The 26341-nt window shown below is 43.9% G+C and overlaps 1 protein-coding gene across 3 annotated transcripts in view; it reads left to right on the top strand.

The window, feature by feature from the left end:
• LOC143766451 (oocyte zinc finger protein XlCOF8.4-like) overlaps positions 1-26341 on the top strand; it is a 74982-nt gene that overhangs the window by 25063 nt on the left and 23578 nt on the right. For all 3 annotated transcript variants that reach the window (XM_077254161.1, XM_077254158.1, XM_077254160.1), the window contains 5 exons: positions 1002-1151; positions 1281-1460; positions 1549-1672; positions 1755-1849; positions 2048-2138. In XM_077254161.1, the coding sequence (XP_077110276.1) occupies positions 1074-1151; positions 1281-1460; positions 1549-1672; positions 1755-1849; positions 2048-2138 (568 nt within the window). In that variant the 5' untranslated portion in view covers positions 1002-1073. The remainder of the gene's footprint in view (positions 1-1001; positions 1152-1280; positions 1461-1548; positions 1673-1754; positions 1850-2047; positions 2139-26341) is intronic.

The raw sequence follows: 26341 nt of genomic DNA, 5'->3' as shown, positions 1-26341 counted from the left end.
CTTTTTCCCGTGGCAGGGAACACATAGCCTGAAAGTTGGCATAATTCCTGCTTCAAGTCACGCTGTCTTACAATTTATCTTTCCAGGTGACATCCTTTGGTATCTCCTAATTTAATTTGTAGTAAATGCTTAGACTCATGAGTTGTTCCCAACATGTATGAATAAAGTGGTTCGGGAGGTAGTTAAAGCCGGGGTCACACTAGCGATGAATACGGACGAGTGCTATGTGATAAAACATAGCACTCGGACCAGTATTCATCTATGCGGGAGCTCCCATCGGCGTTTTTTTTTTTTTTTTTTCTCGACCGTCTTCAACGTGCGAGTGAAATCGCAGCATGCTGCAATTGTCACAGACACTCGTCCAAGTCTCGGTTCACTCGCACCCATATAAGTCTATGGGTACGAGTGAGACAACGCACATCCCTCAGATATCATCCGAGTGATGTGCGTTATATGCTGACCCCGGCAATGGAGGAGATGGAAAAATCAATTTCTCCGCCTCCTCCTCAGCTGTGCTCCCATTGTCTCTGTGCGAGAGGCTCGGACCACAGTAGCATGACTTTTGGCTCCCACTTGCAGCAGAGCAGGAACAGAGGGGTCATTAGCACATCGCATCAGATGCCATACGCTAGTCTGACACCGGCCTAAAGGTGACAAACTGACATTACTATTTGACCACCACTCACCAGGCGATTTAAAGTTAAACTTTTGTTTAACAATGTTTTCATATTACGTCCATTTTGCCTATTATGATTTTCAGATGTTACCTATAATCCTAAATTGAGTTGTAGTGAAACACTTCCAAACTCAGGTCAGCCTGCCTACATCATTTTGATTATGTTCACCCTTTTGTTCAGATGTTCCCTCATTCCTTGAATCAGCATGTCTTTTATTTTACACTAATAAATAAATCTTATTATCTTACTTCCCTTATTATCTCCAGTAATTGTATTATTACACAGGATTTTTATGATGTTACATCGGCTCATCTTCTCATTCAGGTCTCTACAATATCGGATCCTCTCAGTGAAGATCTTCCATATAAAATCATTTTTCTGATTTACCCATCAAAGATGGATATGGACAGAGACAAGATGGCAGAGAGGATATTACACCTCACCCTAGAGATCCTCTTCCGGCTTACTGGAGAGGTGAGAGATTCTGATGACGTCACATTACATCATTCTTATCTATGGAAATAACAGATGGACAGAACTGGAGAGGTGAGGACTCTAGAAATGTCTGTAGTGAGATTTATTAATATGTCTCTCCATAACCAGGATTACACAGTAGTAAAGAAGACCTCTAGTGATCGCTGTCAGGACCCTGTGTCTGAGGGATGGGGAAGACCCCTGAGCCCAATCATGAGGCTTCCACCTCACTCCCTGATACATGAGGACATCAATGACCAGAAGATCCTAGAACTCACATACAAGATGATTGAGCTGCTGACTGGAGAGGTGACACTGCTGGGAATGCTGGGACATTATACAGTAACGCTATGAAGGGATCAGATCTGGGGTATGATGGTCTTATTGTATGTGTCAGGTTCCTATAAGGTGTCAAGATGTCACCATCTATTTCTCCATGGAAGAGTGGGAGTATTTAGAAGAACACAAAAATCTGTACAAGGACATCATGATGGAAGTTCCCAAGCCCCTCACATCACCAGGTAATACACAGGACTAAATACACACTGCCTATAATTATCTGTATGCAAAGAATGATTTAGTCCCTGTATGTGTTTCCTCCAGATCTATCCAGTAAGAGGACAACACCAGAGAGATGTCCCCGTTTTCTTCCACAGGACTGTAAACAAGAAGATCCCAATGTTCCTCAGGATCATCAGGTAGATGGAGAGAAGGTGTCATGAGATCTCCCCTATGATGTGTAGACGGCTGTGATGGTCTTGTGTTCAGTCTTGTTTTATCCACGAGTATTATATCTTTTACACTTGTTTAATGATAACGGTGGAGATGGCAGGTTCAGAGCTCATCATAGATGTGACTTCTTCACCTGTCTGTGACTTGTACAATATATGTTTCAGGGTGAAGATCTGACCCATATTAATACTACAGAGACATATGTGAGGGGTGATGAGCGGTGTAAAGAGGAGATTCCTACATATGACTACCCAGGTGAGTAATAATGATAAGCAATTTTTTTCAGAAAACGATCGCCAAGCATCAATTCACACATTCAGATTCGTGATCGGAAACGCGAGCAAAATTTTATAAGATAGGGAAAAATCAGAAACATTTTGTTGAAAAATGCGGGGAAATTTGTAGATTTCCACCAAAGTATTTTCAACTCTTTTGCAACCATAATGGTGGTGTATCATGAGCGTGGGGCACGTGTTTGAGGGGAGGGGGTTTGCAGAGCTCAGAGGCGTGGCGTGCTTGTAAAAAGTATTTTTCTCAGTCCCCATGACGGCACCATGGAGAGAGGGGATCCGCCCTTCAGGGAGAGTAAACCTATAGATAAAAGGGCGGTACCTCTCCCTCAAATCAGTTGGTTTCTTGTTCCTGACGGGGAACCTTCAGTGCGGTACCTGGATGAAGATGCCATCTGAAGATATGGAACGGGGCCGGTCAGTCGAAATCTCGCAACGAGGACGATCCTGTCGCGGCTGGCCCCAGTTTCCGAGGCCGCCACGGCTGGAACCAATGGGTTCTTCAGGGTGAGTGGGGGGAGCACTGCCACCGCTCCAAAAGGGAGATAAGGGGCTTTCTGGACTCTGGGGAGCTCTTGTCTATCAGCACTCATTCCGGAAGGTGCACAAAGATGGCTGCCGCTCCGGTAGTAGAACGGAGCTTCCGGGTCCCTGAGGCACGCGCACGCACAATAAGAACGTTCCTCACTGACGCGGCGCAGGAAGAGGCAGCCGGAAACGCACACACTCTTGCTGCACTCAGTCCCCTATGAGCCATAGAGGACAGCGACATCCAGCAAGAACTGGAACAGCAGCCTAGGCCACAGCACCAGCGCCACCACACGCAGCAGCTGGAGATTACTAAATACAAAGACAGGAGAAGTGGGTCCAGCAGCCACTCTACACAGCGCAGCAGATCTGCTGCAGTGAGCAACCCACCATCTTTGAATCTTCCTCCTATCCCCCCTCCAGAACCGGTACCTGCGTCCACATGAATGGTGAATGATCATCGTGAAAGATCACTATTATAATGGGGTTCATTCTCTTCCCTTACTAGGGAAAGAAGAGATAGGGGGGAAAAATGAAAAATAGGTGATGTCCTACCTATAACAAAGCTTTGCCGGTATCCTGGAGCAAAAACTTTGTAATGCCTGCATTCAACAATTATTATGTGAGGAAATCCCGGATTTAGCCTCTGAACTGAAGTCTGTAATCAGATCAGAAGTGCCTTTGCATTTCTTAGGTGGGAAAAATAAGCAAAAAGGAGGCAGTATACTCTCAATCTGACCCTTCTACCTTGGAAGACGCTGACCCTGATAGAACCAATTTCTCTTCATCTTCCTCAGATGAAGAATCGGATCACCACTGCTTTCCCTTAGATGAAGTAGAAACTCTAGTGAAAGCTGTGAGATCTACTATGGGAGTAGAGGACCTCGTCCTGATAGAACTGCACAGGATATAATGTTTGGGACAGAAAAAACGGAGAGCCTTTCCCTTAAACCTGAATGCCCAAACCCTAATGAAAAAGGAATGGGAAAAACCAGACAGAAGAAATTCCTCAGTACCTTCTCTTAAAAGGAAATATCCTTTCGAAGAAGTGTCCACATCCTGGGACAAAGCTCCTAAACTGGATGTTGACGTAGCCAAAGCCTCAAAAAAATTTGCCCTCCCCTTTGAGGATATGGGTACACTTAAAGACCCCTTAGATAAAAAGGCTGACACCTTTCTTAAAGGGGCTTGGGAATGAGCAGGGGGTAATTTGAGACCAGCTGTAGCAGCGACGTGTACCTCCACATCCCTAATGGTATGGGTAGACCAGTTGGAGAAACAGATTAAAGACGGCACACCCAGAAACAAAATACTAGAATCTATTCCTGTATTAAGGGGGTGCGACAGCTTTTCTAGTGGACTCATCAGCGGATTCTGTTGACTTATCATCTAAGTCAGCAGCCCTCTCTAATGCAGCGAGGAGAACCCAATGGCTTAAATGCTGGCCAGGTGACCTTCAAACAAAACTTAAATTATGTTCCATTACCTGCAAGGGAAAATTCTTGTTTGGTGAAACCCTGGATAATATACTCTAGAAAGAGGGAGATAAGAAAAGGGGTTCCCGAACCTGGGACCAATGCCATTCAAACAGTTCTTTCGGAACAAAAAATTCTTCCGCAGAAGAGCCCCCAGAGAGCAAAGTAGATGGGATGAAGGAAAGACAGGGGATTCCTTTTTGGTAACTTCCCGTGATAGCTTACAAATAGAGAAATAACCCCCATAAAATGGAATACTTTATTAAATATTGTACTAAAAAATCCCTATCTAATAATTCGGTATAATGGGGCAGGTAACCCCAACATATATAAACACACGCCCTATACTGAAAATATACCAACAATAAGCATCATAACATGTCCTACTTAGGTGATATAACACAAGTGGTATAAAATATACCTAGAGAGTGTAAAGATATATGTGCACTACCCCTAATAATAATACAGACCTGTAATGTATCCCTACCTAGATGCGGGGGTTGGCACCCTAAGAAAATACGAGAACGGCGCCCCCGCTCGTACGTTGACTATCCCTGGTCTCCTAGGGATTCCCTATAAGGGATAGAATATGAAACAGAAGGCCAGTTGGCTGTATATAACTTGTCAGAATATGTGATATCATTAACACAGCATGTCAGGCCCACATCCCACAATGTGCTGTAAGATAGGGATAGAGGTAGAAGCTAAATCTCACCAGTTACAGGACAATAAATAGAAAAATGCAAAATATATACAGCATACTAAGGGACCGATACCATGAAATATATTAATGCCATAAAAAGAAATAACTAAGGCAAGCCCCCACCACATAAACCTGGAAATGGGCAGATTAATGCACTCAGTTCAATGGGGAATGCAGCAAGTGATAAAAATACATATAAATGATAATTATTATATACTCATCCGCTGCAAAAATCAACCCCAGCCAAACGTCCATCCAGCAGTGGTGGCTCCTACGATAGATTAGGACACACCAAATTCACAGAAGACCTCTCGACGCGTTTCCCCCAGACCATGGGTTCATCAGGAGAGTTAGAACATCAACATGGCAGTAAATGATATATATAGATGCATAAAAAGATAGGGCTGCCTTTTTATGCATCTATATATATCATTTACTGCCATGTTGATGTTCTAACTCTCCTGATGAACCCATGGTCTGGGGGAAACGCGTCGAGAGGTCTTCTGTGAATTTGGTGTGTCCTAATCTATCGTAGGAGCCACCACTGCTGGATGGACGTTTGGCTGGGGTTGATTTTTGCAGCGGATGAGTATATAATAATTATCATTTATATGTATTTTTATCACTTGCTGCATTCCCCATTGAACTGAGTGCATTAATCTGCCCATTTCCAGGTTTATGTGGTGGGGGCTTGCCTTAGTTATTTCTTTTTATGGCATTAATATATTTCATGGTATCGGTCCCTTAGTATGCTGTATATATTTTGCATTTTTCTATTTATTGTCCTGTAACTGGTGAGATTTAGCTTCTACCTCTATCCCTATCTTACAGCACATTGTGGGATGTGGGCCTGACATGCTGTGTTAATGATATCACATATTCTGACAAGTTATATACAGCCAACTGGCCTTCTGTTTCATATTCTATCCCTTATAGGGAATCCCTAGGAGACCAGGGATAGTCAACGTACGAGCGGGGGCGCCGTTCTCGTATTTTCTTAGGGTGCCAACCCCCGCATCTAGGTAGGGATACATTACAGGTCTGTATTATTATTAGGGGTAGTGCACATATATCTTTACACTCTCTAGGTATATTTTATACCACTTGTGTTATATCACCTAAGTAGGACATGTTATGATGCTTATTGTTGGTATATTTTCAGTATAGGGCGTGTGTTTATATATGTTGGGGTTACCTGCCCCATTATACCGAATTATTAGATAGGGATTTTTTAGTACAATATTTAATAAAGTATTCCATTTTATGGGGGTTATTTCTCTATTTGTAAGCTATTTTTGGTTTTCCCTCCTAAACAAATATTTTTTCATTAGTAAGTAACTTCCCGTGATAAAAAAAACCCCTCTAAATTACATTCTCCCCAGGGTGGGGTGACTAACTTCGTTCCTTCCAGCCTGTGAAAAAATATCAAACAACTCATGGATTCTAAATCTAATAAAGTCCGGGCTGAGAATAGATTTTTTCTCTCTCCCCCCCCCCCCCCCCTTCAAAAAAGATTACGTGGTAACCAAACCAAGATCCTCAGTGACAGGACAGAAAGAAAAAGAAATCCTAACCCTGCTACAGAAATCAGTAATACAGGAAATTTCCCCCCAAGAAGCAGGGAGGGGATTCTACTCCCCATTATTTCTAGTGTCAAAACCAGATGGCACCTATCGAACAATAATAAATCTACGGAATTGAAACAAATATGTCAATAAACAAAAATTCAAGATGGAAACAATAAGATCCACCATAAAAATCCTATTTCCGAACTGCTTCATGATCGTGTTAGATCTCAGCGATGCATAATACCACGTTCCTATCCACATACAATCCCTGAGATTTCTTAGATTAGCAGTCTCCATAAATGGACAAATACAAGAATTACAGTACAAATCCCTCCCCTTTGGCATATCGATAGCTCCCCAGGTGTTCACAAAGATGGTGGCAGAAATGATGGCTCATCTAAGAGAGCAAAACATATTAATAATCCCTTACTTAGACGATTTTCTTATAGCAAGCGACTCAGCCCAAAGCTGCAGAGGGACAGAGTAATAAGTACCTTGACAAAATTGGGCTGGCTTATAAACATAAAAAAGTCAAGGTTAGAGCCCTCAAGATCCAAGAATTTATGGGACTATCATTGGCCTCTCACATCCAGGAGTGCCGGCTTTCAGTCCACAAAAAAAGAGAACATTATGCGTATGGTAGCAAGAACTCTACACAATCCCTCCGTGACATTAACAAAAGCAATGTCGCTATTGGGCTCACTCTCATCATGCCTACCAGCAGTACACTGAGCACAATTGCACACGAGAGCTTCAATGGGATTTACTAGAAAAGCAATTTATACTAAAAGATCATCTAGACTCTAGATGGCCACATAACTCTAAATTCCTCCTCTACTCATTCCCTACTCTGGTGGGAAAAACACAACAACCTATCCAGAGGGATCCCCTGGGTGACAAAAATATCCCACATAATAACAACCAATGCAAGTCCCACAGAGTGGGGAGCTCACATTGGGAACAAAGTTGCTCAGGGGGATTGGGGAAGTCAGGAACCTAGCAGCTTCCTCAAACCAGAAAGAGCTTTGGGCTGTGGGTCAAGCTCTTTTATTTTTTTTCTGCCTTACATACGCGGACATTATGTCCGTATACTTTTGGACAACTTAACAGTGGCATATAAAAAAACCATCAGGGGGGAACCAGGTCTCGAACTCTGATGGATTCTTCCTCCAGGATCCTCAGCTTTGCAGAGAAAAACTTACTATCCCTCTCTGCACTACATATTCTAGGGTCACAGAACCAGAAAACAGACTATCTGAGCCGTACTCAGCTGAAACAGGGCTAGTGGACTCTAAATCAGTCTGTCTTCGACCAAATTACTAAAATGTGGGGAACTCCTGGCTATAGATTTATTCGCCAATTTCAAAAACAGAAAAGTAAGGGTATTCTGCTCCCTAAACACCCAAGGGGAATCCTCAGGCACTAGATGCTTTCCTAATTCCATGGACTCACAACCTAACATATGCTTTTCCCCCGATTATCCTGATTCCGGCAGTTATACGGAAAGTCAAAGGCGGCAAAGCGAAAATGATACTTATAGCCTCGTTTTGGCCAAAAAGAACCTGGTTTTCCTAGCTAAGGATACTATCGATCTCCGACCCATGGATCCTACCGGACCTTCTATACCAGGGACAGGTATTCCATCCTCACACAGCAAATCTCCATTTAACAGCATGGAATTTGAACGGGGGCTGTGGAGAGAAAGAGGTTTTTTGGAGAATTTAGTGTCTACATTATTAACCCCTTTACCCCCAAGGGTGGTTTGCACGTTATGGACAGGGCCAATTTTTACAATTCTGACCACTGTCCCTTTATAAGGTTATAACCTTGGAAAACCCTTGTTTTCTCGTGACATATTGTACTTCATGATAGTGGTAAAATTTCTTTGATATTACCTGCGTTTATTTGTGAAAAAAACGGAAATTTGGCAAAAATTTTGAAAATTTCGCCATTTTCCAACTTTGAATTTTTATGCAATTAAATCACAGAGATATGTGACACAAAATACTTAAGTAACATTTTACACATGTCTACTTTACATCAGCACAATTTTGGAACCAAAATTTTTTTTGTTAGGGAGTTATAAGGGTTAAAAGTTGACCAGCAATTTCTCATTTTTACAACACCATTTTTTTTAGGGACCACATCTCATTTGAAGTCATTTTGAGGGGTCTATATGATAGAAAATACCCAAATGTGACACCATTCTAAAAACTGCACCCCTCAAGGTGCTCAAAACCACATTCAAGAAGCTTATTAACCCTTCAGGTGTTTCACAGGAATTTTTGGAATGTTTAAATAAAAATGAACATTTAACTTTTTTTAACAAAAAATATACTTCTGCTCCAATTTGTTTTATTTTACCAAGGGTAACAGGAGAAAATGGACCCCAAACGTTGTTGTGCAATTTGTCCTGAGTACGCCGATACCCCACATGTGGGGGTAAACCACTGTTTGGGCGCATGGCAGAGCTCGGAAGGGAAGGAGCGCCGTTTGACTTTTCAATGCAAAATTGACAGGAATTGAGATGGGACGCCATGTTGCGTTTGGAGAGCCACTGATGTGCCTAAACATTAAAACCCCCCACAAGTGACACCATTTTGGAAAGTAGACCCCCTAAGGAACTTATCTAGATATGTGGTGAGCACTTTGACCCACCAAGGGCTTCACAGAAGTTTATAATGCAGAGCCGTAAAAATAAAACAAGCATTTTTCCCACAAAAAATATTTTTAGCCCCCAGTTTTGTATTTTTCCAAGGGCAACAGGAGAAATTGGACCCCAAAAGTTGTTCTCCAATTTGTCCTGAGTACGCTGATACCCTATATGTGGGGAGGAACCACCGTTTGGGCGCATGGGAGAGCTCGGAAGGGAAGGAGCGCCATTTGGAATGCAGACTTAGATGGAATGGTCTGCAGGCATCACATTGCGTTTGCAGAGCCCCTAATGTACCTAAACAGTAGAAACCCCCCACAAGTGACCCCATATTGGAAACTAGACCCCCCAAGGAACTTATATAGATGTGTTGTGAGAACTTTGAGCCCCCAAGTGTTTCACTACAGTTTATAACGCAGAGCCGTGAAAATAAAAAAAATCCTTTTTTTTTTCCGCAAAAATTATTTTTTAGCCTTCAGTTTTGTATTTTCCCAAGGGTAACAGGAGAAATTGGACACCAAACGTTGTTGTGCAATTTGTCCTGAGCACGCCGATACCCCATATGTGGGGGTAAACCACTGTTTGGGCGCATGGCAGAGCTCGGAAGGGAAGGAGCGCTGTTTGACTTTTCAATGCAAAATTGACAGGAATTGAGATGGGACGCCATGTTGCATTTGGAGAGCCCCTGATGTGCCTAAACAGTGGAAACCCCCCAATTATAACTGAAACCTTAATGCAAACACACCTCTAACCCTAATCCCAACGGTAACCCTAACCACACCTCTAACCCAGACACACCCCCTAACCCTAATCCCAACCCTATTCCCAACCGTAAATGTAATCCAAACTCTAACCATAACTTTAGCCCCAACCCTAACTGTAGCCTTAACCCCAACCCTAACCCTAGCCCCAACCCTAACCCTAACCCTAGCCCTAACACTAGCCCTAATGGGAAAATGGAAATAAATACGTTTCTTTAATTTTTCCCTAACTAAGTGGGTGATGAAGGGGGGTTTGATTTACTTTTATAGCGGGTTTTTTAGCGGATTTTTATGATTGGCAGCCGTCACACACTGAAAGATGCTTTTTATTGCAAAAAATATTTTTTGCATTAACACATTTTGAGAGCTATAATTTTTCCATATTTGAGTCCACAGAGTCATGTGAGGTCTTGTTTTTTGCGGGACAAGTTGACGTTTTTATTGGTAACATTTTCGGGCACGTGACATTTTTGATCGCTTTTTATTCTGATTTTTGTGAGGCAGAATGACCAAAAACCAGCTATTCATGAATTTCTTTTGGGGGAGGCGTTTATACCGTTCCGCGTTTGGTAAAATTGATAAAGCAGTTTTATTCTTCGGGTCAGTACGATTACAGCGATACCTCATTTTATAAAAAAAAATTTATGTTTTGGCGCTTTTATACGATAAAAACTATTTTATACAAAAAATAAATATTTTTGCATCGCTTTATTCTGATGACTTTTTTTATTTTTTTGCTGATGATGCTGTATGGTGGCTCGTTTTTTGCGGGACAAAATGACGCTTTCAGCGGTACCATGGTTATTTATATCTGTCTTTCTGATCGCGTTTTCTTCCACTTTTTGTTCGGCGGTATGATAATAAAGCGTTGTTTTTTGCCTCGTTTTTTTTTTTTCTCTTACGGTGTTCACTGAAGGGGTTAACTAGTGGGACAGTTTTATAGGTGGGGTCTTTACGGATGCGGCGATACTAAATATGTGTACTTTTATTGTTTTTTTATTATTATTTAGATAAAGAAATGTATTTATGGGATTAATTTTTTTTTTTTTACTTTATTTAGGAATTTTTTTTTTTCTAAACTTTTTTACTTAGTCCCAGGGGGGGACATCACAGATCGCTGATCTGACAGTTTGCACAGCACTCTGTCAGATCACCGATCTGACTTGGAGCACTGCAGGCTTACCAGCGCCTGCTCTGAGCAGGCACTTGGTAAGCCACCTCCCTCCCTGCAGAACCCGGATGCCGCGGCCATCTTGGATCCGGGACCTGCAGCGAGGAAGGAGGTAGGAGACCCTCGGAGCAACGTGATCACATCGCGTTGCTGCGGGGGTCTCAGGGAAGCCCGCAGGGAGCCCCCTCCCTGCGCGATGCTTCCCTATACCGCCGTCACACCGCGATCATGTTTGATTGCGGTGTGCTGGGGGTTAATGTGCCGGGGGCGGTCCGTGACCGCTCCTGGCACATAGCGCCGGATGTTAGCTGCGATAGGCAGCTGATACTCGGCCGCGCTCCCCCCGTGAGCACGGCCGATCGCGCTGGACGTACTATTCCATCCTTGGGAAGTAGGGCCCACCCCACATGGACGGAATAGTACATCCAATGACAGAAAGGGGTTAAAAAGTAGAAAACCAGTTACTACTAAGGCCAGCATCACACTTGGCGTAGGGAAATACGGTCCGTTTTTTTGCGGCTGTAATACGCAGAAAAGCTCCTGAACATTGAATATGGATCAATGCGAGGATGTGATTTTTATTTCTCCAAAAATTATCTGTGTTATCCGTATGGCATCCGTACGGCGAGATTTTCTCGCCGGCTTACAAAATGGACATACAATGGATCCATGGGCTCAAATATTTGTGAAAACATATATACAGTGTGTGTATATGTATATATATGTGTGTGTGTGTATGTGTATATATATCTCTATATCATTGAGATATATATCTATATTTAATACAGCGCTAGATAGCATAGATAGCAGAAAAGCCGGTAATTCAATTGCTGGCTTTTGCTATCTCCTTCCCAAACCCGACAGGATATGAGACATTTTACATATTCCTCAATACTAACGTTAGAAGTGTATGCGTGCAAAATTTTGTGGCTCTAGCTGTTAAAATGAAGGGTTAAATCACAGAAAAAATTGGCGTGGGCTCCCGCGCAATTTTCTCCGCCAGAGTGGGGAAGCCAGTGACTGAGGGCAGATATTAATAGCCTAGAGAGGGACCATGGATATTGCCCCCCCCCCCCCCGGCTAAAAACATCTGCCCCCAGCCACCCCAGAAAAGGTACATCTGTAAGATACCCCTGTTCTGGCACTTAGCCTCTCCTCCCACTCCCCTGTAGCGGTGGGATATGGGGTAATAAAGGGTTAATGTCACCTTGCTATAGTAGGGTGACATTAAGCCAGGTTAATAATCGAGAAATGTCAATAAGACACCTATCCATTATTAATCCAATATTAATAAAGTGCCTGCTAATGCAGCTGTTGCCCCTGCCTGTAAAAACTGGTGAATGAATGGAATGCAGGGGAACATAGCTTTGTAGACTTGTTGGTGCTGCGCCCCCTGCTGGCATAACCTCATATCGCAAGTCACACTGATGGTCTGTGTGTAACCCATATTTTTCTCGCCCCCATAGACCTTAATTGGCGGACTTTTTGCGCAATACGCTGACAAACGCAGCATGCTGCGATTTTCTACGCCCGTAGAATACAGCTGAGAAATATACTGCAGATAGGAGCTGCCCCATAGAGAAACATTGCTCCGTGTGCAATGTGTAGTTTTTGCGCCTCCCATACGTCCGTAAAACTCTCTAGTGTGATGCAGGCCTAAAGCTTATGGTAAAACCTGGATAAAGTTCCTTCTATCTCCAAAATAAAAGTGCAGGATGGGGCTTCAATTAGTAAAATACTTGAATTCCTACAAAAAGGTCTGGAACAAGGCTTAGCAGTCAGTACTTTAAAGGTACAGGTGGCGGCCTTAGGTGCACTATACAATCAGGACATTGCAGGCAACCCATGGATAACAAGGTCCATTAAAGCTGCAGCAAGATCTAAACCTCTAGTCTCACAAAAGCTACCTTCATGGGATCTCAATCTAGTCCTGTCCGCCCTAACAGGTTCTCAATTTGAGCCCATAGAGACAATTCCACTTAAGATCTTATCCTTAAAAACCATTCTCCTGGTAGCTATAACACCTGCATGAAGAGTAAGCAACATTGAAGCCCTATCTGCAACCCCTCCCCCTTTAAAAAAGATCTTAGATAATAGGGTCATCCTTAAACCCAACCCGGCCTATTTACCCAAGGTAGCATCTGATTTTCACAGATGTCAAAAGGTATCCCTTCCATCTTTTTGCCCAAATCCAAAAAATGAGAAAGAGAAAAAAAATTCCATACCTTAGATGTTAAAAGATGTCTGGTTCAATACCTAGAATCTACCCAGGGGTATAGGAAGGAAGGCTCTCTGTTTGTCTGCTTCCAGGGACCCAGGAAGGGATTCAAAGCATCAAAGGGTACCTTGGCGAGGTGGATAAGGGATGCGATAGCCTTGGCATATTCATCCACGGGGAATACCATCCCGGATGGCTTAAAAGCTCATTCCACAAGGGCCATAGCAACCTCATGGGCTGAGAGGTCAGAGGTATCAATAGAACAAATCTGTAAAGCTGCCACCTTGTCATCACAATTAACCTTCTTCAAATACTATAGATTAAATCTAGCCTCTGTTTCTGACGACCTTCAGGAGAAGGGTTCTTCAGGCCGTGGTCCCTCCCTAAGCTTATAGTCTCTGCAAATCTCACCATGGTGCTGTCATGGGGGACTGAGAAAGTCATAGTTACTCACCGATAACGGTGTTTCTGAGAGACCATGACAGCACCCGCTTATTCCCTCCCGTCACGTGTGTGGTTAGCACCTCTTATTTTTTGAGTTGTGTATATTTTGCTAAACAAATATGATGTGCATATAATTTTCCTGTTGTCATTAACCTGGAGGTCCTCCGATGCTCTGTAAACCAACTGATGCGAGGGAGAGGAACTGCTCTTTTATCTGTAAGTTTCCTGTTCCTGAAGGGCAGATCCCCTCTCTCCGTGGTGCTGTCATGGACTCTGAGAAACACCATTATCGGTGCGTAACTATGACTTTTTTCCCCTAACTTTGTGTGCACATTGCAGCTAGCCAATCAGGGCACAGAAAACATCCACAATGTCCTGACACAACGACTTGTGTCATTAGCTGCTGAAGTCATATGTCCCTCTCCATTTAAAAAGCAGACATCCTGTTTTAGTGGCATTTTGACACTGTAGCAGAGAAGAGAGGCTGCTCCTGACGCTGGCAGTGTTAGCAGCTAATTTTTAGCCAGTTAGCTAGGTGGTTGTTTCTTACTCCTAGTATAGCTCGGTAGTGTCCTGTACGGCTGTGAAATCGAAAATATATATATTTTCACAGCAGGTTGTGTGTTGTGCACTGCTTCTATTGTGCTCCCTACACAAGTTTGATTCTAAATCTTATTTTTTTCACTAGCTAAATGTGAAACAGCATGCTATATCTCACCTGGTCATTTAGTGCTGTGGTGATATTGTTCTTTGATTTGAGCTGTTGTGTATGAAGAAATATTATTTTTGGGCTGTTGCTAGTGTGATTCACCATGCCATATCTCACCTTATGTGGTGGCGGTGAAGTTCCACAGTGTGCATATTATTAATTTATAATATTATTTTTTTTCTATTGCTAAATGTGATACAACCCGCTGTATTCCACATTGTCATTTTGTGGCGGTGATATGAAGCTGTCTGCAGACCTCACGCACATTAAAATATATATATATATTTTTTCTGTTGCTAAACTTGATACAGCTAGCTTTATTCAACCTTTTCATTTAGTGGCGTTGAAAATCTTCTGTGTGCAGAGATGTTGCACATTATTTTTTTTTTTTATTTTGCAAACGAGATACAGCAGCAGAGATCTGAGTTTGAAATTAGTTTTGAGTCTATCTTCATATTTGGCAACTAATTTCTCACGGGCATCTTTTTGCCTAGCTTGAGACGCACATCTGTTACACATATCTTCTGACGAGCATCAAATGCTCTCTGGTAATTGGTGATGGGTAAACAAATATTCTTTGTAGGATGGATCCTGGATCTCATACCACCCATAGCCACCATGTTATTGATCCTGTTTATCCTGTCGTACATTCCTGCCACCGTCATGCCCCTTTTCCTGGTCAGTTCATCTAACGACACGTCAGCCATATTTCTCAAGCAAACTTTCCAGCAGGAACTGTAGGAAAGAAGGTGTTCCAACGCCATTGACAATCCTCTAGATTATACAGGCCTCATCCACACTAAAAATATATTTTTTTATGTTACTAACGAGATACAGAAAGCTGTTCTTCTGTAGTAATATCTGTTTGTTCCTCCATTATGGGAAAAGGACTGTGGCTTTCCATCTCGAACATACTGAATATGAAATGCTCTTCTAGCTGCTGTTCACCTTCATTATTCTCATTCATCATTTTATTTCTACTTATGTTTGAAGCATTATCAGTTACAATAGGAAGAACCTGTTCTTTTTTGAGTTCATAATCTTGCAGAACATTTTCCACTAAGGTCTGGAGAAACTGGTTGCTATGATAAGCTTTAGTATCTTTTACTGCCAGCGTCTTAGTAACAATTTTTCTGTTGTCACAAACATATCGATTGTTGATAGCAAAATAGTTCACTGTGACATGTGCAGGCATCCATTTTAAGAAGGACAAAGCATCTCTAAAGTCTTTTTATGAACTTCCTTTTGGTTAAGGGTGTTAGGGCGACCATCTAGTACCCAACCCCCAAGCGCGGTTTCACGTTTTTGTGTATAGCATTATCCAGATTTGTATACAGGATAGGCACAGATCCTGTTTTTGATTCCAGCCGCTAGGGGTATTGTATGTCCCTTATCCTCTCCTGACTCAGGCACTTGCCCGCACTTAGGCCATGTGCACACGTTCAGGATTTTTAGCGTTTTTTTCGCGTTTTTTCGCTATAAAAACATGATAAAAACGCGAAAAAAACGCTAACCTATGCCTCCTATTATTTACAAGGTATTCCGCATTTTTTGTGCAAATGTTGCGATTTTTTCCGCGAAAAAATCGCATAGCGGAAAAAAAAGCAACATGTTCATTAAAAATGCGGAATTGCAGGGATTCCGCACACCTAGGGGTCCATTGATCTGCTTACTTCCCGCACGGGGCTGTGCACACCATGCGGGAAGTAAGCAGATTATGTGCGGTTGGTACCCAGGGTGGAGGAGAGGAGACTCTCCTCCACGCACTGGGCACCATATAAGTGGTCAAAAAATAAGAAATAAAATAAAAAATAGCGATATACTCACCCTCGATGTCCCGCGCAGTGGTCCCGCCTCCACTGCACGCTGCCGTTCGGTTCCTGTAGCTGATGTGCGGCGAAGGACCTCGCCGATGACGTCACTGTCCTGTGATTGGTCGTGAGCGGTCATGTGACCGCTCACGTGACCGTGACGTCACGGAAGGTCCTGCGCGCACACACCAGCTATAGGAAGACGAACGGATGCCGCTGATGAGATGTCTGGGTGAGTATAAGCATTTTTTTATTTTTTTTATTTTTTTTAAACATTCTATCTTTTACTATAGATGCTGCATAAGCTGCATCTATAGTAAAAAGTTGGTCACACTTGTCAAACAGTATGTTTGACAAGTGTGACCAACTTGTCAGTCAGTTTTCCAAGCGATGCTACAGATCGCTTGGAAAACTTTAGCATTCTGCAAGCTAATTACGCTCGCAGAATGCTAAAAAAACGCGAAAAAAACGGAAAAAAAACGCAAAAAAAAAATGCGGATTTCTTGCAGAAAATTTCCGGTTTTCTTCAGGAAATTTCTGCAAGAAATCCTGAACGTGTGCACATACCCTTAGGTGAGGCGCCAGTGTGTTTTTCTCTTTCATTCAATGATTAAAAGCCTTATGTTACCATTTTACTACAGTAAATTTATCACTTAAACATGAGTCATGTATGAGGTAGTGGTAGTCGTGGAATTTGAGAAGTCGGAGTTGGAGTCGGATGTTTGATTTACTGACTCCACAGCCCTGGTGTATACACAACTAAATTGGTTTATTATAACCTTGTTTAAACACCTTTATCTCCCTTGAATGATGCGATTGGGCAACGATCATCCCAGGAGGCTGCAAGCTGTTCACAGTAATTAGTTCTCTGAAAGTAATAGTGAGCTTACGGCTTATCCACCTCCAGATTAGAACACATGGAATATGTGTATATTCCCCTGTACGATGACTTGTAACTCCACAACAACTACCCTCGCTGCCAACAACAATCCTGTTTTTAACTAAATAAATGCAGTCCAATTGGACACCATTCTTCTTTTGAGGTTCACACCTTCAGGGTCTTCCAAAACTCAGAGTAGCAGTCATAAATCGGTCCCCAGGCTCACCCATCAACTTCCTTGATCACTTTTATACGTTGCTGCCACACTTCATAAATATAGCTCAAAAAGGGAATTTAGAGATCCTCCAAAAATTTAAAAAATACTTGCAAAAAGGCAGGGATGCTTACCTGCTCAGGCCTTCAAACAAATGCATTGGACCCATGAAGTTAAGATGGTGGCAACACAGGTACAGAAATACCAATGAAGCAACCACTCACAACTTACCAATCCCAATGAAGGGGGTGGCTGCTTGGTAAATTACTGCACAAAAAAGACTTGTATTTGGCGATGTTCACACAATGGAAATGTACAGCATCCAGGTTAACAGCCTATTAGTGACACCCTTCTATTAGATCAGGCGTGCTGTCCAGCGCTATCCAAATACATCCCATATGAACAGACATCACAGATTACAAGACCAAATGGGCCCAACTGCACCGTGAAAAAAAGTGCAAAAAACACATAGAAAAATATGTGAGGTATGTGTTATGACCCCAATGGCAGAGGGTCTCAGGAATAATGCTAAGTCTGTAAATATAGAAAACCAGCTCATAGGGCAGTGGTAACTGGGCTGACCATATAACTAATCCTAGCACCACAACTACCAGCAGCCGGGGAACGTTCCTACGTTGATCCTAGACGTCTCGCGCCAGCCGGAGAGCTAACTACCCCTAGAAGGAAAAAGAAAGACCTTTCTTGCCTCCAGAGGAAATACCCCAAAAGTTGGATAGAAGCCCCCCACAAATAATAACGGTGAGGTAAGAGGAAAAGACGAACATAAGAATGAGCTAGGTATTTAGCAAAGAGAGGCCCACTAACTAATAGCAGAATATAGAAAGATAACTTATATGGTCAGCAAAAAATCCTATCAAAAATATCCACACTGGAAATTCAAGAACCCCCGAACCGTCTAACGGTCCGGGGGGAGAACACCAGCCCCCTAGAGCTTCCAGCAAGGTCAGGAATCACATTTAGTACAAGCTGGACAAAAATGATAGCAAACAAATAACCCAAAAAACAAAGAAGCAAGACTTAGCTTAATTTAGCACGAACCAGGACCAGCAAACAGGAGCAAACAGAATGTGTCTGATAACACCGATGCCAGGCACTGAACTAAGGCTCCAGGAGGTTTATATAGCAACACCCCTGAAGTAACGACCCAGCTGGGTGCAAACTGAGGGAAGGAAATCCCAGAGTCATATCACTAGTAACCACAAGAGGGAGCCAAAAAAGTCTAATTCACAACAGTACCCCCCCCCTTAAGGAGGGGTCACCGAACCCTCACCAAGACCACCAGGGCGATCAGGATGAGCAGCGTGAAAGGCACGAACTAAATCGGCCGCATGCACATCAGAGGCAACCACCCAGGAATTATCCTCCTGACCATAACCCTTCCACTTGACCAAATACTGAAGCCTCCGCCTGGAGAGACGAGAATCCAAGATCTTCTCCGTACTCGAGATCTTCTCACGTACTCCAACTCGCCCTCAACCAACACCGGAGCAGGAGGCTCAGCAGAAGGAACCACAGGCACAACGTAGCGTCGTAACAAAGACCTATGGAACACGTTGTGAATGGCAAACGAAACCGGAAGATCCAAGCGAAAGGACACTGGATTAAGGATTTCCAATATCTTGTAAGGACCGATGAAGCGAGGCTTAAATTTAGGAGAGGAGACCTTCATAGGAACAAATCGAGAAGACAGCCACACCAAATCCCCAACACGAAGTCGGGGACCCACACCGCGGCGGCGGTTGGCAAAACGCTGAGCCTTCTCCTGTGACAATTTTAAGTTGTCCACCACATGATTCCAGATCTGCTGCAACCTATCCACCACAGAATCTACTCCAGGACAGTCAGAAGGCTCCACATGTCCCGAGGAAAAACGAGGATGGAAACCAGAGTTGCAGAAAAATGGCGAAACCAAAGTAGCGGAACTAGCCCGATTATTTAGGGCAAACTCAGCCAACGGCAAGAAGGTCACCCAATCATCCTGATCTGCCGAAACAAAACACCTCAAGTAAGCCTCCAGAGTCTGATTAGTTCGCTCAGTTTGTCCATTAGTCTGAGGATGAAAGGCAGACGAGAACGATAAATCAATGCCCATCCTAGCACAAAAGGATCGCCAGAACCTGGAAACAAACTGGGATCCTCTGTCAGACACAATATTCTCAGGAATGCCGTGTAAACGAACCACATTCTGAAGGAACACAGGAACCAGATCGGAAGAGGAAGGCAGCTTAGGCAAAGGCACCAAATGGACCATTTTTGAAAAGCGATCACATACCACCCAGATGACAGACATACCCCGAGACACCGGGAGATCAGAAATGAAATCCATGGAAATATGTGTCCAAGGCCTCTTCGGGACAGGCAAGGGCAAGAGCAACCCGCTGGCACGGGAACAGCAAGGCTTAGCTCGAGCACAAGTCCCACAGGACTGCACAAATGACCGTACATCCCGTGACAAGGAAGGCCACCAAAATGACCTAGCCACCAGATCTCTGGTGCCAAAAATTCCCGGATGACCTGCCAACACCGAGGAATGAACCTCGGAAATGACTCTGCTGGTCCACTTATCAGGGACAAACAGTCTGTCAGGTGGACAAGAGTCAGGTCTACCAGCTTGAAATCTCTGCAACACACGTCGCAAATCAGGAGAAATGGCTGACAAAATAACTCCTTCTTTAAGAATACCAACAGGTTCTGTGACTCCAGGAGAGTCAGGCACAAAGCTCCTTGAAAGAGCATCAGCTTTCACATTCTTTGAACCTGGTAAATACGAGACCACAAAGTCAAAACGGGAGAAAAACAATGACCAGCGGGCCTGTCTAGGATTCAAGCGTTTAGCAGACTCGAGATACATCACATTTTTGTGATCAGTCAAGACCACCACACGATGCTTAGCATCCTCGAGCCAATGACGCCACTCCTCAAATGCCCACTTCATGGCCAGTAATTCCCGATTGCCAACATCATAATTTCGCTCAGCAGGCGAAAACTTCCTAGAGAAGAAAGCACATGGTCTCATTACCGAGCAACCAGGGCCTCTCTGTGACAAAACGGCCCCTGCCCCAATCTCAGAAGCATCCACCTCGACCTGAAAGGGAAGTGAGACATCAGGCTGGCACAAAACAGGCGCCGAAGTAAACCGGCGCTTCAACTCCTGGAACGCCTCCACGGCTGCAGGAGCCCAGTTAGCAACATCAGAACCTTTCTTGGTCATATCCATCAAAGGTTTAACAACGCTAGAAAAATTAGCGATAAAACGACGGTAGAAGTTAGCAATACCCAAGAACTTCTGAAGACTCTTAACTGACGTGGGTTGAGTCCACTCATGAATAGCCCGGACCTTGACTGGGTCCATCTCCACAGCAGAAGGGGAAAAAATAAACCCCAAAAAGGGAACTTTCTGTACTCCAAAGAGACACTTTGAGCCTTTAACAAACAAGGCATTCTCACGCAAAACCTGAAACACCATCCTGTCCTGCTCCACATGTGAGTCCCAATCTTCAGAGAAAACCAGAATATCGTCCAGATAAACAATCATAAATTTATCCAGATACTTCCGGAAAATATCATGCATAAAGGACTGAAATACTGAGGGAGCATTAGAAAGCCCAAAAGGCATCACCAAGTACTCAAAATGACCTTCGGGCGTATTAAATGCAGTCTTCCATTCATCACCTTGCTTAATGCGCACAAGGTTGTACGCACCACGAAGATCTATCTTGGTGAACCACTTGGCACCCTTAATCCGGGCAAACAAGTCCGACAAGAGAGGCAAAGGATACTGAAATTTTACAGTGATTTTATTCAGTAGCCGATAGTCAATACAAGGTCTCAAAGATCCGTCCTTCTTGGCCATAAAAAAGAATCCCGCACCAAGAGGGGAAGAGGATGGACGTATATTCCCCCTCTCCAGAGACTCCTTGATATATGAACGCATTGCGGCATGCTCAGGTACTGACAGATTAAATAATCTTCCCTTAGGAAATTTACTACCTGGAATCAAATCTATGGCGCAGTCACAGTCCCTATGAGGAGGCAGAGCACTGGATCTGGACTCACTGAATACATCCTGATAATCAGACAAATACTCAGGAACTTCCGAAGGAGTAGAGGAAGCAATAGACACCGGCGGGGAATCAGCATGAATTCCCTGACAGCCCCAACTTGACACAGACATTGCCTTCCAATCCAAGACTGGATTGTGGGTCTGTAACCATGGCAGACCCAAAACGACCAAATCATGCATTTTATGCAGAACAAGAAAACGAATCACCTCCCGATGTTCAGGAGTCATGCACATGGTCACCTGCGTCCAAAACTGCGGTTTATTTTCCGCCAATGGTGTAGCATCAATACCTCTAAGAGGAATAGGATTTACTAACGGTTCAAGAACAAAACCACAGCGCTTGGCAAATGACAGATCCATAAGACTCAGGGCAGCACCTGAATCCACAAACGCCATAACAGGGTAAGAAGACAAAGAGCAAATTAAAGTCACAGACAAAATAAATTTAGGTTGCAAATTACCAATGGCGACAGGACTAACAACCCTTGTTAGGCGTTTAGAGCATGCTGATATAACATGTGTAGAATCACCACAGTAAAAACACAACCCATTCTGACGTCTATGATTTTTCCGTTCATTTCTAGTCTGAATTCTATCACATTGCATTAAATCAGGTGTTTGTTCAGACAACACCACCAGAGGATTAGCGGTTTTGCGCTCCCGCAAACGCCGGTCAATTTGAATAGCAAGCGCCATAGAATCATTCAGACTTGTAGGAATGGAGAAACCCACCATCACATTCTTAATGGCTTCAGAAAGGCCATTTCTGAAATTTGCGGCCAGAGCACACTCATTCCACTGAGTAAGCACGGACCATTTCCGAAATTTTTGGCAATACACTTCAGCTTCATCCTGACCCTGAGAAATAGCCAGCAAGGCTTTTTCTGCCTGAATTTCAAGATTGGGTTCCTCGTAAAGCAATCCGAGCGCCAGAAAAAACGCATCAATATTCGCCAATGCCGGATCTCCTGGCGCTAGCGAGAAAGCCCAATCCTGAGGGTCGCCCCGCAAAAAAGAAATAACAATTTTAACTTGCTGAGCTGAATCTCCAGATGAACGGGGTCTCAGAGAAAGAAACAATTTACAATTATTCTTGAAATTCCTAAACCTAAATCGATCTCCAGAAAACAATTCCGGAATAGGTATTTTAGGTTCAGACATAGGACTACTGGTAACAAAATCTTGTATACCCTGCACACGAGCTGCCAGCTGGCCAACACTTGTAATCAAGGTCTGGACATTCATGTCTGCAGCAAGCACAAGCCACTCAAAGGTAAAGGGGAGGAAGAGAAGGAAAGGAAAAAAAAAAAAAACTCAGAATTTCCTTTCTTATTATCCCACTTCTGCAATGCTTTAAACATTCAATGTCGGCCTGGCATACTGTTATGATCCCAATGGCAGAGGGTCTCAGGAATAATGCTAAGTCTGTAAATATAGAAAACCAGCTCATAGGGCAGTGGTAACTGGGCTGACCATAGAACTAATCCTAGCACCACAACTACCAGCAGCCGGGGAACGTTCCTACGTTGATCCTAGACGTCTCGCGCCAGCCGGAGAGCTAACTACCCCTAGAAGGGAAAAGAAAGACCTTTCTTGCCTCCAGAGGAAATACCCCAAAAGTTGGATAGAAGCCCCCCACAAATAATAACGGTGAGGTAAGAGGAAAAGACGAACATAAGAATGAGCTAGGTATTTAGCAAAGAGAGGCCCACTAACTAATAGCAGAATATAGAAAGATAACTTATATGGTCAGCAAAAAATCCTATCAAAAATATCCACACTGGAAATTCAAGAACCCCCGAACCGTCTAACGGTCCGGGGGGAGAACACCAGCCCCCTAGAGCTTCCAGCAAGGTCAGGAATCACATTTAGTACAAGCTGGACAAAAATGATAGCAAACAAATAACCCAAAAAACAAAGAAGCAAGACTTTGCTTAATTTAGCACGAACCAGGACCAGCAAACAGGAGCAAACAGAATATGTCTGATAACACCGATGCCAGGCACTGAACTAAGGCTCCAGGAGGTTTATATAGCAACACCCCTGAAGTAACGACCCAGCTGGGTGCAAACTGAGGGAAGGAAATCCCAGAGTCATATCACTAGTAACCACAAGAGGGAGCCAAAAAAGTCTAATTCACAACAGGTATGTAGTTAATATTTTGGCCAAAATACGCCAGATTGTAACCCACGTCAAGGGTCCCCATGCTTAGGAGTCCTAGCACTAGACAAATAAAGCAGAAAAAGGGGATTTGGAGATCCTCCAAAAATTCTAAAAGTACTAGCAAAAAGGCAGAGATGCTTACCTGTTCAGGCCTCCAAACAAATGCAGTGTACCCATTAGTTAAGATGGTGGCAACACAGGTGCAGAAATACCGATGAGGCAACCACTCACAACTTACCAATCCCAATGGAGGGCCAAAAGTCTTTTTTGTGCAGTAATATATCCAACAGCCACCCCCTCCATTGGGATTGGTAAGTTGTGAGTGGTTGCCTCATCGGTATTTCTGCACCTGTGTTGCCGCCATCTTAACTACATGGGCATTTGTTTTGAGGCCTGATCAGGTAAGCATCTCTGCCTTTTTGCTAGTATTTTTTGCCACACTTCATATCCTCAAAATTGCCAACTCTTATCCTGGGAGACTTCAACAGCCCCACCTCCCCAACTGCATTCCAGCTTCTATCTCTAGCCACTTATCGTGACTTCTCACAACTTTCAACCTCTGAGACACACAAAGACAGTAACACCCCTGATCTGGACTTTGTCCGGCTCAGACCAATCTCCTGCCTAGATAACTCACCTCTTGCCCTTTGTCTCTTATGAAATTAGGAGTATCACCACAATTTCGACATTTTTAGGCACTCCCTAAAACACATCTGTTTAGGGCGGCCTATCACGTTCCCTAATCAAAGTCCTTTGTATATATATTTAGCCTATTCTCTTCTTTTTCTATCATAATTCACCATCAAACTCATCTGTACCCAAAAGCTTCATTAGCATTTATCTACCCCCCCATTTCCTCTAGATGGTTGTACCATCATTGTAAATAAGCACCTGTAATTTGTCACCACCACTTCATTGTAGATTGTAAGCTCTGAAGAGCAGTCATCACTTTTGTTTAAATTGTTTATCTTAAACTTGGTAACATTTGACTGTTTTATATGAACTGCTGACTTGTAAAACTATGAGAAATATGTTTGCGATATATAAATAAAGGTTATTATTAGTAGATTGAAGGTGGTGACATTCAAGCTCATTGCCATGTGTAGGAGGAAACAATCTTTTATGTGAGCACAACTGCACAAATGAGGGCTCACTGCTGTGCTGACACATGGTGGAATAGGGTGAACACAACAAGCCGCTGGACTGTGAAAGAGGTGCAGGCAGAGATGTTATGGTGCATAGAGAAAGACTGGGTGTGCTTGGTATCTAAGATCAGTCAAAATTAGCATGTGTCACGCTCACGCCCTGACTGGTGGGCATGAGCTCGGAGGGTTTGTGGCCCCACTGTGCCATAAACCAGACTACTCTGGAAGGGGCGTGACTATGACAGCGCCCTGGCTTTTCACTGGAGCCTCTGATGGTGAGGTCAGGCTTGTGCAGCAGGCAGCTGCCAGGTGCTACTCCAGGGTGGTGTCTGACTTTGGCTGCTGATCCCACTTGGAGAACAGGAACACTAGGACAGGTGTGGGCATCAGGCAGGACTGGCAGAAGAGCATGGCTGAAACTCAGACGAGTAGGCTGGCACTGCTGAGACACAGGGCTGGCAGAGACACGGCAGAGAACAGGGCTGGCAGGCAAGGCCGAGAACACAGGGCTGGCAGGCACAGCAGAGAACACAGGGCTGGCAGGCACAGCAGCGAACACAGGGCAGGCAGGAACGACAGAGACACAGGGCTGGTTGGTGTGGTGTATGAAGGAACAGGTAGGGACCTGTTCACACTGGAGGTGCAGGTAAAGAAACAAGCAGAAAGGAAAGAAGTATGAAGGAACAGGTTGGGACCTGTTCACACAGGAGATGCAGGTACAGAAACAAGCCAGAAGGAAAGGAGAATGAAGGAACAGGTTGGGACCTGTTCACACAGGAAGAGAAGTGCAAGACTGCAGATAGGAGCGGAAGAGCAGCAAGAGATAGCACAGCAACAAAAGCTAAGCAAAGCAGAACCGCAAGGAATGCGGAGAGGAGCTGCAGCAAGAGATTTCTGCAGAAGCTAAGAGCGGAGCCACAAGGAATGTGGAGAGGAGCTGCAGCAAGAGATTACTGCAGAAGCTAAGCAGAGCGGAGCCACAAGGAATGTGGAGAGGAGCTGCAGCAAGAGATTACTGCAGAAGCTTAGCAGAGTAGAACGGAGCAGAACCGCAGGAGTGTGGAGCAGAGGTAAAGCCACAAAGGTACAGAGCAGGCAGAGCCGCAAGAGTGCCGAGCAGAGGTAAAGCCACAAAGGTACAGAGCAGGCAGAGCCGCAAGAGTGCGGAGCATAAGCAGACTGAGAACACAAGGAAGGACACAACAGGGAAGGAAGCCACAGACAAGGAGACCGAGATAAGACTAAGTTCAGACAAGAAAATGGAACAAGACAAGAAACAAGAACAAAGACACAGGGACCAGGATATTCTGCCTCCTGGAGGGCGGAAAACAAGATCAAGGCAAGGCAAGGAGAAAAGCCTCTAGAGAGGCCTGGCAAACTCAGAAGCTAAGCTCAAACTGAGCTAATACATTGCACAGGCCCAGTCCACTGGGTAGAGCTGAACTAAGTACTTTAGGCCACTTGGTAATTGGTCAGGAACAGATTAGACAGGTGCACCTGATTCCTATAAGAACCAGAGAGTTCAGGCACCGCCCCCCTATGCACACAGCCAGGAAGCATGCAGAGAGCAGAGGAACCGAATATGGAGCTGGCAAGAAACAGAAACCACATCATGGCCTGGAGCAGTGGGTAAGATAGTGT

Source organism: Ranitomeya variabilis, chromosome 4, assembly GCF_051348905.1.
Source record: "Ranitomeya variabilis isolate aRanVar5 chromosome 4, aRanVar5.hap1, whole genome shotgun sequence".
Lineage (NCBI taxonomy): Eukaryota > Metazoa > Chordata > Amphibia > Anura > Dendrobatidae > Ranitomeya > Ranitomeya variabilis.
The sequence above is the reverse complement of the archived record's forward strand: the minus strand, read 5'-3'. Positions and strand labels throughout refer to the sequence as shown.